Source organism: Symphalangus syndactylus, chromosome 23 (genome assembly GCF_028878055.3).
Source record: "Symphalangus syndactylus isolate Jambi chromosome 23, NHGRI_mSymSyn1-v2.1_pri, whole genome shotgun sequence".
Classification (NCBI taxonomy): domain Eukaryota; kingdom Metazoa; phylum Chordata; class Mammalia; order Primates; family Hylobatidae; genus Symphalangus; species Symphalangus syndactylus.
In genome coordinates, this window is record NC_072445.2 from 27418442 (window position 1) to 27432377 (window position 13936).

The 13936-nt window shown below is 36.9% G+C and overlaps 1 protein-coding gene across 5 annotated transcripts in view; it reads left to right on the forward strand.

Annotated features, from left to right (window-relative positions):
- The window catches only part of MLIP (muscular LMNA interacting protein), a 155883-nt gene that overhangs the window by 119023 nt on the left and 22924 nt on the right, over window positions 1-13936 (forward strand). For 4 of the 5 annotated variants that reach the window (XM_055263585.2, XM_063632803.1, XM_063632804.1 and 1 more), the window contains one exon: window positions 1804-2007. The exons of the other annotated variant lie outside the window; for it this stretch is intronic. In XM_055263585.2, coding sequence (XP_055119560.1) covers window positions 1804-2007 — 204 coding nt within the window. The remainder of the gene's footprint in view (window positions 1-1803; window positions 2008-13936) is intronic. 5 annotated transcript variants of the gene reach the window in all.

Below are 13936 nucleotides of genomic sequence, written 5' to 3' on the forward strand. Positions count from 1 at the left end.
ACTTGGTAAAACAGTGAAATGTTTGATTTAGAAATAAAACAAAATTATAAGTCAGAATCATCTTTAATGGACAAGTACTGTATATGTTCCATTAAAGCTACCCACTGACATGGCTTTCATTTCATTTTCATTCAATGTTAGAAGCATTAACCAATGAAATTAGACAAATGGAAGAAATGAAAAGTATCACAACTGGCAAAGAGGAGACAAATTTATCACTCTGTTAGGTGAATTGATTTTTTTGGATTGACCCAAAACTTCTAAGACAATCAAGTGAACGACAATTATAATCAGTACGATAATTCAGTAATGTGTCTTGGTAGAAAATAAATAGCTTTCATGTACTGATACAGAAAAATTCCAAAATTGTCAAATAAAAAAATCAAACAAGACACAGAACATTGTAAAGAGGATATTATCTTTTTAAATTTTAAATTTAAATTTTTATTTTTTCTTCAACTTTTAAGTTCCAGGGTACATGTGCAGGATGTCTAGGTTTATTACATAGGTAAACGTGTGCCATAGTGGTTTGCTGCATGGGTCAGCACATCACCTAGGTATTATGTCCAGCATCCATTAGCTATTCTTCCTGATGCTCTCCCTCTTCCCACAACCCTGGACAAGCCCCAATATGTGTTGTTCCCCCACCATGTGTCCATGTGTTTTTATTTTTCAGCTCCCACTTATAAGGGAGAACATGTGGTGTTTGGTTTTACTGTTGCTGCATTAGTTTGCCGAGGATAATGGCTTCCAGCTCCATCCATGTCTCTGCAAAGAACATGATCTTGTTCCTTTTTATGGCCACATAGTATTCCATGGTGTATGTGTACCACATTTTCTTTATCTAATCTATCATTGATAGGCATTTGTATTGATTCCATGTCTTTGCTAGATGCTATCTTTTTAAAATAATAAGTGTATGTATGTGCTGTGTGTGTAAAGTAAGATATATATTTGTATTTGCTTGATCTGTAGAAGACATATACCTGCATATAGGCCCTTTTGGCAACTTTTCTTTGTAGCCTCCAGACTTCTTACTCTTTTGATTTCCTTGCTCCATTCACATAATTCATGGCCTCATGTAGTAGTTCCTACTTCCTCAAAGCCCCTCATCGTTTTTCCATGTTGAAGACCCACTTTAGTTAAGGCCTCGTAACTTCCTTTCTTTGCAGTTGCGCTCCTCTCTTTGTTGCACCACCAGTTTCTCTCCAAAACAACACATCGCCTAGAATTGAAGACCTCATTCATTCTTTCCAGACCCACCCTTCCCTGATTCCTTATCCATGACAAACTCAACTCCGAAACTTACTATGTCATCAACTAAACCTTGTACTTCTGCCCCTCCACTCACATGTTAATATTTTCCACAATGCCCTCCCCTTGACTTCCCGATTTCTTCCAGACCAAATCACAAGCATCTTTAAATTAATTTCCATGACTACCTACCTCTTCCATGAAGATGTTCCTAACCCCAGCCCACTTCTTTTGGATGGATTCTCTTCTTCCTTACACATATCTCCCCTTAATACTTTCAAAAATAAACCTGGTGCCCTTCAGGAGACATTCTGCAGGCTCTTGTTTTGTTCTGCAGAAGAGGCTGGAAGCAGGGAATGAAAGGAATTTTTGAAAGAGACACACAATATACACTGAAAGCAGTTGTCTCATGAGGGACACCTCCTCATGAGGAGAGGTTTTCTTCTTGCTGGTAAGAGATTCTGACCTGTGTCTATCATAGACCTAATTCCAAGCGTGCTTGACTTTTTTACACTAACATCCTTTTCTGCCTTTCTTCTTCCCCCCCAGGATGTAACAGTCCCTCCCAAGCCTGTCTCGCTCCATCCTTTATATCAGACTAAACTCTATCCTCCTGCTAAGTCACTGCTGCATCCACAGACCCTCTCGCATGCTGACTGTCTTGCCCCAGGACCCTTCAGTCATCTGTCCTTCTCCTTGAGTGATGAACAGGAGAATTCTCACACCCTCCTCAGTCACAACGCATGCAACAAGGTGAGAACTCCTCCCCAAAATGAGGACTGTTCTGTGCTGTGAACCTTGATTATGCTTGACTTTTAAAACTTAAAAGTGGAGGAAACTTATGTGTTAGGAATATTTAAATATTAAATATCTAAATGTATAAAGAATATTAAATATTTGTGTGAAAGCGCATTACCTTATAAGCAGATAATAATTGAACTTGGGAAATAATAAACATTTATATATTTTTCCAAAGTCATTCCCTGATTTGTATTTTTCACTGTTTCACGTTCTAACTCCATGCTGGAAATTCCAAGACATTTTTCAAAACCTCACAAAATGCCGTTATTAATTTATGTTCTAGTCTTAGTCCAGTGTTCCAAAAAAGCTTCTTTAAATTACAGTGCCTTGTTGAGGAGGCACTTATAATTACAGTCAATGGGCAAAAAATGACTTAGAATTACTGTGGATATCGCAAAATAATATTCACATTTTACTTTAAAGTGTACCTATCTGCTTCACTGTGTAAAGTAACGCAACGTGTAAAAAATAATGAAGTGTTTCATACCTGAAGTGTGTGTGTGTGTGTGCGTGTGCACGTGTGTCTGTTTGTCTGAGTGTGTATGATACAAAACAAGTAAAAAATATTTATAGTTGACTTTGGAATTGAATCATAAATATTTTCTAGGAACAAGCAATTAAACTACATGGGGCTTACATATAAGTGCCCTTTGCTCTTCTGATAAGGGCATCCTGGCTAGTACAGATGCTCAGACCCTGAAAATTTCCTAAAATAATTGACTGGTTAAACTTTAATTAAATCTTTTTTTGAAATTCAAAATCCTGTTTAAAAGCATTTATTCTACAAGATATCTATCTCCAATTGAATACATCTCTATACTTAGAAATCAATCAAGATCATCTTCCAGAATGTAGTTGGATAATACTCCTTGGAGCCTGAGGCATTTTTAAAGAAAAAAATGTCAGTAAACCCTGTCTAAATGCAAACAGTCATCTAAAAGCAAAAACTATAACACTATTATATAAGGAAAAATTAGATTTTTATATTTAATAGCTTCTATGACAACTGATCAATTTTGATTAAGCAAATTTTAAAATATCTATTTTTTGCCAATAAATGTTTTTGGACAACATTCAATATGACATTTTTCTGACCTTCGTTTGTGTCCCACTCTTGGTCTAGAAAATAAGTATATGAGAGAAAGTATAATATTTTAAAAATTATTTTATATTATTTGAAATTCTTTCTGATTTATATTTGCCAACAGCCATGAAATCCATTTAGTTATTTGAGTTAATAATTCTGATAATAATGTTACCATTTTCTTATAAATTGTCATCTATGATAAGGTTATGATTTAATTTACAGATATCGATTACATGATATAGCTCATTCTTTTGATATTTTGAAAGTGTTTTCTGGAACTATTCAGCAAGGATAGACTCTATTTCATCCGTATGTCAGCCTTTGTTTGGTTAGGCTGAGAAGAACAAAAGCTGTGTGAAATCAGACAACTATTTTCAGTCCACATAGTCCTCATAATAGATTTTGTCTTTCTGAGTGTGAGATTTATTGATACTGAATAAAGAACCATTCATAACCAAACTAATAATAGTAATAATAATAAGATAGTAATACAACATTTTTAATGGAATGTTCAATTGCTTAGTCTTGAATCTGTATTGCCTTATTAAAGTACATGAATTACCAATTTGATGTCTATTTTTACAAGCATCGTTTGTTAGATATTGGGTGAATAGCATACTAATTTATCAGGATTTTTTCTTTTTACTTGAAATAAGTTAATGCTTTTAATTGTAAGACATAATCTGTCATTTAATTAACTTTTCTCCAATACTCTAACATAATTCCCAATTCTGACCTTACAGCTTTGCCTACTGGCCTATCTCCAAACTCAAATCTTCCCATCCTTCCCTCTGGAGAAACATGCTGAACTTGTCTTACCAATCTTTAGCGTCCCTCTTCAACTGGGCTACAATAGGTATTCAACAGGTTGTATTCTTCTTCTGCTGAGTCTGCAGTGTGCACTCTTCTCTTCTAAATTTTCATCAAACTCCTCATGTCCCAAATCTTCACCTTAATCCCTCCCTTACTTTTTTACTTTCAAGAGGGAACTTTGTAACTGGGTGCATCATGTCCTATAAGGATGCTCAGGTACTTTCTTTTCATCCTGGAATAAAACAGTACAACTGCCTTCTTCACTTCCTTGCAGCCTCATGAAGGAAGTCATTCCTTTTGCTTTCTTTTCTTTTTTTTTTTTTAATTATACTTTAAGTTCTGGGATACATGTGCAGAACATGCAGGTTTGTTACATAGGTATACCTGTGCCACGGTGGTTTGCTGCACCCATCAACCCGTCATCTACATTAGGTATTTCTCCTAATGCTATCCCTCTCCTAGCTCCCCACTCCCCAACAGGCCCCGGTGTGTGATGTTCCCCTCTCTGTGTCCATGTGTTCTCATTGTTCAACTCCCACTTATGAGTGAGAACATGCAGAGTTTGATTTTCTGTTCCTGTGTTAGTTTGCTGAGAATGATGGTTTCCAGCTTCATCCATGTCCCTGCAAAAGACATGAACTCATCCCTTTTTATGGCTGTACAGTATTCCATGGTGTATATGTGCCACATTTTCTTTATCTAGTCTGTCATTGATGGGCATTTGGGTTGGTTCCAAGTCTTTGCTATTGTGAATAGTGCTGCAATAAACATACGTGTGCATGTGTCTTTATAGTAGAATGATTTATAATTCTTTGGGTATATACCCAGTAATGGGATTGCTGGATCAAATGGTATTTCTGGTTCTAGATTCTTGAGGAATAGCCTCACTGTCTTCCACAATGGTTGAACTAATTTACACTCCCACCAACAGTGTAAAAGAGTTCTTTTCTCTCCACATCTTCTCCAGCCTCTGTTGTTTCCTGACTTTTTAATGATCACCATTCTAACTGGCATGAGATCGTATCTCATTGTGATTTTGATTTGCATTTCTCTAATGACCAGTGATGATAAACTTTTTTTCATGTTTGTTGGCTGCATAAATGTCTTCTTTTGAGAAGTTTCTGTTCATATCCTTCACCCACTTTTTGATGGGGTTGTTTTTTTCTTGTAAATTTATTTAAGTTCCTTGTAGATTCTGGATATTAGCCCTTTGACAGAAGGATAGATTGTAAAAATTCTTTTATCCTTGAAAGTGAGATAGCCCAGCAAGTAAGAGGATGATGCCTCTAGTTCCTTCATCTGAGGTTATTTCTTGACCCAACCCTTTTTAGATGGTGATATTGGGCAAGTCATTTAGCCTCTGAATGCCTCTGTTTACTCATTTTTAAAATGAGAATAATAATAGTACCTACCTTATCAGAGTATCATGAAAATAAAATTGACAAATATGTGTAAAAGTGCCTGAAGATAACGAAAAACATATAAAAGTTAGATCTTATTATCACTAAGCTTTCTGGGATTGTCATTCTTACTGCTCTCCAAAATTGTCCATTCTTCTCCATTGGATTCCTCCCCTTTGTATGCAGAAGCCTACAAAACAAAATAAAACAATACAAAAGGAGCACTTCATCCTTTTACTTGATGATGCTGCAAATCTATCAGTTTCAAAATTTTCTTTCTCTCAAACTGGTCAATAGCCACTATCTCCATCCCCTTTCTACAAACTCACTCTTCAGCCCTTTCTTGAAAGTATTCTGACTTTCACCTCTACCACTCTACTGAAATTGCTCTGTCAAGGGTAAACTGGCTTTCAGCAAATTCAGCTGAATTTCCTGACACAGTTGATCATTTCCTCTTGCATTTCTCTCCTCACTCTGCTCTTGGGATAATATGCACATTCTAACTTTCCGACTGCTCCTTCTTTGCTTTCTTTGTGAACACTTCTTGCTCCTCTACCTCTTCTTTCTAATTGCCTCACTTCAGCTATTTAGCCACTCACAGGCCTTAGTGATTATCTTAGTACTGATAAGTCTCAAATTCACACTTCCCATTCTGCTTCTCCACTGAGATTCAGTTTCATATCTTTAGCTGCTTGCTTATCATTTCCCCTAGGATGTCATGTTGTCACCTCAAACTCATCATTCATTTTGTCTCAAACTAGTTCTGCACTGGCTTTTCTACTTCTGTTATTAAAACCACAATTCTCAGTCCCCAAACTCAAAACTTCATTCATCTGTTATGCTTTATGCTTTTTCTGCTTTGTCCTTATATTGAGTCATTCACCAAGTCGAATGCATTCTTATATTTTCTCACACTAGTCTTTATTATTATTATTTTACTTTTCTTAAACTGATTTTCTTATTTTCCTCTAGGCACGCCTTGGAAATTCCTTACTGTTCTACTTGTTCATGCATTTTTCCATATAAAATACTCTTCTATTTTCTCCTTGCTTACACAAACCATTCTTGTACTTTAAGTCGGAGTTAAATTATCCCTCCTCTTTTGTGACATTTCTCCATGCATCAGTACTCAAAATGATTTGTTTTCTCCTTTCAATTTCTATACTCTTTTCCTGTGCCAAGGCATCTCATGCATATTATAGGTCATCTTGTATTTATTTGTTGTGCTTGTCTTGGTGTCTATCTAGGGTGTGACATAATATGCTATTTCCCACTTTATAGGCAAGGTAGTAAAGATCTATTAATGATGAACAATTTCTACAATTACCTAACTTTTTCCCTAGGAGCCCCAGATGCTGGAATTATTATGATTATTTCTATTTCAAGTAAAGACTAAATCTGAGTCAACTTATGGATTTACCAGTTCATTTAGAATAATGTCACTCAGTTGAGGATATTTCTTTTATTGAAGGCTATATCCAGTTTCCACAGATCTGATGGAGTGTGTTGGGAGCATAGGTAGGGTGGGGTTGTGGAGGCAGGGGGCATCCGACCTTCTCCTGTGGTGTTCTCATTCCTTTCTGTTACATAACCATGAGCCGTATAATACATGGTTGCATCCTTTTTTCTTCAGTAGCGTGGCATGTCCTTATCAACTGTAGGTCAGTTACTTCTGTGCCCCTACAGCTTACATGGGAGAACATTATTACCTGCTTGCTGGGAGCAAAGTGAACTTTGTGAAGCTATCTCAGAACCATTCTCTCGGATGGCCTACATATCTTTCTCTGTTCTTCTGTTCGTGTCCCCTTTGCCATAGGGAACTCCAAAACAGTCCGTATTTGTGAGTTCATCTACTCACTAAAATTTATTTGTAACCCCAAATCAGCACTCATTGTGTTTGCTCTTCTAGTCATTTGTGGACATTCACAGAACAGGGAGAAATTCGAATCCTCTATGTTCCCAGCTCAGGTTGAACAAGGCAATGCTCTGCTTTCTTGCTGTCATGCTGTAAACAATTGTCCTTTTTAAAAGCCAGGTGCGGTGGCTCACGCCTGTAATCCCAGCACTTTGAGAGGCCAAGGCAGGTGGATCACCTGAGGTCAGGAGTTGGCGACCAGCCTGGCCAACATGGTGAAACCACGTCTCTACTAAAAATACAAAAAATTAGCCGAGTGTGGTGGTGCACACCTGTAATCCCAGCTACTCAGGAGGCTGAGGTAGGAGAATTGCTTGAACCCGGGAGGCGGAGGTTGCAGTGAGCCGGGATCATGCCATTATACTCCAGCCTGGGCGATAAGAGCGAAACTCAGTCTTAAAAAAAAAAAAAAAAATTGTCCTTTTTTCATTCTCTCCGGTGTCATGTTTCTGTTTGCATCTCTGTGTGTTTTGTTGGTAATTTTGCTGTTTAAAATGGCCCCTAAGAATAGTGTTGAAGGGCTTTCTAATGTTCCTGTGCTCAAGAAGGCTGTGATGTGTGTTAAAGAGAAAATAAGTCTGTTAGGTAAGCTACTCTTAGGCTTGAGTTATAGTGCTGTTGGCCATGAGTTTGGTGCTAATGAATTAATAATATATTAAATATGTGTCATTAAACAGTAAACACCCATAAAACAGGTTATTTATTGATCGGTTAATGAAAATGTAACCAGAGACTTGCAATAACCTAATCCAGGTTTTCCCCAGGAGAAATGGTTTAGTATTCACGAATTCCATGCTCATGGAGGCGTTAAGGACATACCTGCTGTGAATAATCAATAATGAGGGTGATTGTACCTTTGTTTGGTTTTCTCTGAGAAGACCATCACTTATGAGTAGTTATTCTGGGAGGTGGTTCCAGGAAATGCCTGTTAGGGGAGTGGGGACTGAGACAAGGCGGAGAGGCATCTGGTAAAGGGTGTATGAGCAAGCAGGTGACCACTGTGGGGAACCGGAGCTTTATATGGCTGGGGAACTCTGGGAGCTGCTGCAGGGACACGCAGCTCAGAGCCCTGCTGTCTGAGGGGTGGAGGAGGGAAATTCTGGCAGTCATTAATTGAGGAGAGGGGGTGGGGCAGCATCAATCCCCTGAAAGATCCCTGAGGCAAAGAAAAGTAGAAACAGGTAGTTTGAAGTTCAGAAGATGGTTGCTGCTTAAACATTAAGGACTGAGAAGGTATATGTGGCTCAATGACTTATATTATATGTATGTGTATAAAATATATACATATATACTCATGAAATTTTGTTTATGATCTAATTTTGAAGTCCAGGCTCCTGCAGATCAAAACTTTGGCTGTTAAAACTTAAGGTGGCTCATGCCTGTAATCCCAACACTTTGAGAAGCCAAGGTGGGAGGATTGCTTGAGCCCAGGAGCCAGAGACCAGCCTGGACTACATAGGGAGACTGTGTCTCTATAAAAAAAAAAAAAAAAAAAATTTAGCTGGGCATGGTTTCCTGCACCTGTGGTCCCAGCTACTCAGGAGGCTGAGGCGGGAGGATTATTTGAGCCCAGGAAGTCGAGGCTGCACTGAACCGTGATTGTGCCACCACATTCTGGGCTGTGCAACAAAGTGAGACCCTGTCACAAAAAGCAAACGAAAACAAAATAAAAGTCTTCAGGATGTTTTCTTTATTTTTGATAGATTAGGCTTTAGACTATGTATATTGCTGAAACAAGAAAGGGTATAGAAGGTGTATCTGTGTGTGTGGGTTAATATTTTAAAATTGTATCTAATCTACTATAGTCATTTTGTCCATTTTCCCCCATTTTACAATGCATTTAAATTATTTTTTATCTTTGAAGGTAGCAAAGTACCATGTATAACACACCTGTTTATGTCTAGATGAAGGCCTACTGGAGTCCATTTTCTATTTCTAATTTTAAAAATTCAGCTCATTTAGAAAAATAATATTCTTTGTAGGCACCATAAATATGTGGGCACACGTGTCTTAGCTTACTTACCTGGCCCTGAGGTGAGAAAACTAACACACACATAAAGTATCTAAGTAGAAGGCTTATCACTGTCCATGACTTTTCTTCTTTCCTCCATTCACCCCTTCTCATTTCTTTTATCTTCTCCTCTCATAATTTCCAAGGTATACCTCTCTTTTTAAGTCACCCTAAAATTCCAATTCTTCTGGCCTACTTTCAATATTCCCACTTAATTACTCAGTTTTATGCACTTTGTTCTCTTTTCTTATTCCAACTACATTTTCTCCCTTTTATTTAGCATAGCTACAAGCCACGTAGACAGGAAGTTATCACTTATTGTTTTCTCCCTTGAGTCTCTACTCTGCCAGTTTGCACCAGCAAATAAACGAGAAACACATGGCCAGTCTGTGAATAGAAACTAGAGGAGTGAGGACTAAGCCTTCACAGTCAGGATGACTTTTCTGATGTGTTGGCAGAAGCAAAGCTGAGATTTCCTAAGCAAGAAGGCTCTTGCAGTGAAAGCTTGAGAGGTTTTACAAGCAAAAATAGGATCTTTATAGACAGAGAGACAGCTTTAAAGCCCCAGGAGAAAATTCACAGCCATCCTTGAGGATATTTTTTCTTTCATTTAAAAAAAATTGTTTGATGCCAAGTTTGTGACAGTGGAGCCATTTTATTTCACTTTTAGTTTTCTAAAAATGCATGATCCTTGTGTGTTGTTTGTAACCATACACTATTTTATTTCAAGTCTGCTTCTGTCTCATGAAAGAGATAAATAAGTATGGCAGATTTCTTCACATGTAACGTAGATTCTTCCCTTTCTTCCACTGCTGTTAAATCCTATTGTAAATTTTTATGCAAGGGCTAGTTCTAGATTTCTCTAGCCTTTCCATTTGCATATTTCAGTATTTATATCTGGTGTAGTCTCTTAAAAAATCTCTACCACTATAGCTTTCACTTCATAGCCAGAGCAGACTGTTCATATCCTACCTCTCCATTCTTCTTGCCCAGAACCCCTCGTAGCCTGAACACTCTCACTCGCAGACCCTAGGCTGTTGTCATTGCTAGAGGTCAGGGCATGACCTTTAAGATCTCTCACATAGACAGGAAAATTTATACTTCTATGTAGATGATCATGTGTTCTGAACAGTCTGGGCCATTTAAACATATATATATATATATACACACATACACACACACGTACACATATATGAATAGAAACATTATATGTGTATATAATGTTTTGTTCTATTTTTTGAAGAATTTTATTTTTTAAATAGTTTTGAGGCTGGGTGCAGTGGCTCATGCCTGTAATCCCAGCACTTTGGGATGCTGAGGTATGCTGATCATTTGAGGTCAGGAGTTCAAGACCAGCCTGACCAACATCCAACATGGTGAAACCCCTTCTGTACTAAAAATACAAAAAAAAAAAAAAAATTAGCTGGGCATGGTGGCACATGCCTGTAGTCCCAGCCACTAGGGAGGGTGAGGCAGAAGAATCACTTGAACCCAGGAGGTGGAGGCTGCAGTGAGGCAGGATTGCACTGCTGCACTCCAGTCTGGATGACAGAGCAAGATTCTGTCTAAAAATAAAAAAAAAAAATAGAATTTAAAAAAGTGTTTTGAAAAGAAATATTTATGTCTACCACTATAATATACCCTTCTAGTCAATAAATATTTTTAAAATTATATGATTTCAATATTTTTAGTGCCCCTCTTTTTATCAGAAGTGTCCTGTTTGATCAGTAAGCATAAAGTCACTCTACTTACAGTGAAATGCAAGTTAAAATTCATCTGCAGAGTCTATTTGTAATCAGGCATCAGTTTCTGAATTTGTTTTGTAGAATCAATGAATTGTTGTATGCCTATACTTGAAAAAGTAATTCAGACTCTTGCTTTAACTTTCTTACCCGTGAAATGACAAACAACAACAACAAGAAAAAAATAGAATCACTATTATAGAATTGTTACCAGGATCAAGCGATATATAAAAGTATTCAGCTTTATACATTTTTTAGCATCTAGCTATTACAGTAGAATTTTGGTGCTGGGGTGAAGAAACAATCCATCAGTATGACTTGTAGGCCGTTAATCTCATCTTAAATACCTTTTTCCTTTTATTATGGCCTTTTTTTATTGCTTTCTGATTTGTTCACATATGTATTTCCTTTAATTCCCATTTCTCACTCTTCTTTGCTTTCTGCCCCCAGAGAAATATTCTAAACTATGTGATGTGTATGTTTGTGCGTTTTCTTTCAAAAGTTGCAGTGTTATTTTGTGTGCATATGATATAATTTACGTAAATGTTATTGTGCCACACATTTCACTCTCTTCCTGCGGGTTTCTGTCTCTTCAGCTGTAATAGTAGGACATTTAGTTCAGTTTCAAAACCCTAACTTTAGGACTCAGATTGGGCTGTTTGCTTCAGAATTATCTGGGGAGCTTTAGAAAAATGCAGATTCCTGGCCAGGCATGGTGGCTCACGCCTGTAATCCCAGCACTTTGGGAGGCTGAGGCAGGCTGATCATGAGGTCTGGAGTTCCAGACCATCCTGGCCAACATGGTGAAACCCCATGTCTACTAAAAAAACAAAAAATGAGCCGGGCATGGTGGCGTGCACCTGTAGTCCCAGCTACTCGAGAGGCTGAGGCAGGAGAATTGCTTGAACCCAGGAGGTGGAGGTTGCAGTGAGCCCAAATCGCGCCACTGCACTCCAGCCTGGCGACAGAGTGAGACTCTGTCTCAAAAAATAAAAAAAAAGAAAAAAGAACAAAGCAGATTCCTAAACCTACTTACAACTTAAAAAATTTAGAAATCCCAAGAACTGGGCGACCTCAAAGTTTTCACCTCATAGAAAACACTATGCTTCCCCTATAATAACAGACATTTCTTTTTTTTGCCTTTTAAATTCTCTAATGATTCGGCAAGAAAATGAACTTTCTTATAAAAAACTTTAAAAGAAAAATTATATTGGCATGTTTATAAGTACTAGATTATAATTATTTTTTCCTCATATAACTCCTAGTAAGTAAAAGGAAACACAACTGTTAAATATATATGGAGAGAGTATATATAGTATATACTGTAATGTATCTAGTATATTAGCTTAGGATTTTTTTATTAGAATAAATTATGAAATATTTGGTTTAGCTGTTAATCAAAATTGTCCCCATGTTCTTGTAATGTTTACAATTGGGCCTGAGTGTTTACACATTCAGTATTCATAGACTTACTGAATCAGAAGGTGTATAACTTTTTCTGGTATGCTACTTCAGTTATTAAAAGTCCTTTCTCTTTGAAAAAAATACCATAGCTGCCAACATGTACTTTCTTATGATTTCCTTTTTTAAAAAATTAAAGTGACCTTTTCATAAAGATATTTTAACTTATAGCAATTATTTATATTAGAATTATGTTTTTGCTAAAAAATATGGAGCATTTACTTATAATACATTTTACCTTTATGATGTGTCAACAGAATATTTACTGATCATTTTTTCTTAGCCTTTTTTTCTAAGCAGATGCTCTTGAGATTGTAGATTAAGAATAAAGAAGGAATATAACTTGTCTGAAATGAAAAAGGGGGAGGAGAGTGAGCAAATAGATGTATTTTCAGTTCAATTATACGCGTTATTTCTGTCTTCTCTATGTAAAGAATCACTCCACTTATAATAAGGCAAGGGAGAATCATCTGTTAGAATAGTGAGACAGCCTACCTAGCAAAATGTATCCTGAATGAGAAATGCACATGTAGGAAATAGGAGAAATGAAAAACAATAGCAATAGACAGCTAACTCCTTTCGTTTCCCCATCATAGAGGATTAGGGGTTGGCATACCTACTCTGGAACCTCCGGTGAGTTTTCATGGTGGTCCGATGTTGTGTGAATGAGGTAGGAGGACAGAGAAAGGAAAGAAACTTTCATGTCCAGAGTGGGTAGGTGGGAGAGGCCCCTTCACAAGCTGGCTTTAGCCTGCTTCCTAAGCCACGAGCATTCTTTTCTTAAACTCCTTGGATATTTCACCCTGTAAACATTGAAGTTTGACTTTCCTTGTTCATTTCTTCTTCTACTTACTTATTTTCAAATTTAGTACGTGTGTAAAGTTTATATTGGTAACGTTATTGAGAGCATGTAAATTGGTATTATCATTGCATTGCTACTCAGAGAATTGACCTTGTAAATCTGCAGAAATCCAATAAAAACTACAATATTAATATTACAGGCATATTTTCAAGCATGGGTTGAATTTTTTTGGTAGCTCCTCTGAAATATTTTTTGCCAGAGGTTTCTTCTGATATTTTAACAAAGATCAATCAACAAGAGTTAATAGAGATTATGACTTATCTGGAGAAAGGAAAATCTAAAGTAATTCTAACCTTCCCCTACCGCTTTAAAGGCTGAGAGGGCTTTGAAATAACAACTTATTTTTCTAATATATGCTGTAAATATTTAAATCTAAAGATGTGAAAAATCTTTTATGAGTATTTGTTAAGAATAAAGAAACAGCTCTTTGAGATAAGCGTCTACAATTGTACATAGCTTCAAAATTAGAAAAATGAACATTAAGTGATTTGGTTCAAGGTTACCAAAACCTTGACTAACTAATAGCCTAATTTCTTACTAAAAACAAAAAGCATAGACTTTGCAACCTTTTTGTTCCAACTTAAAGTCTA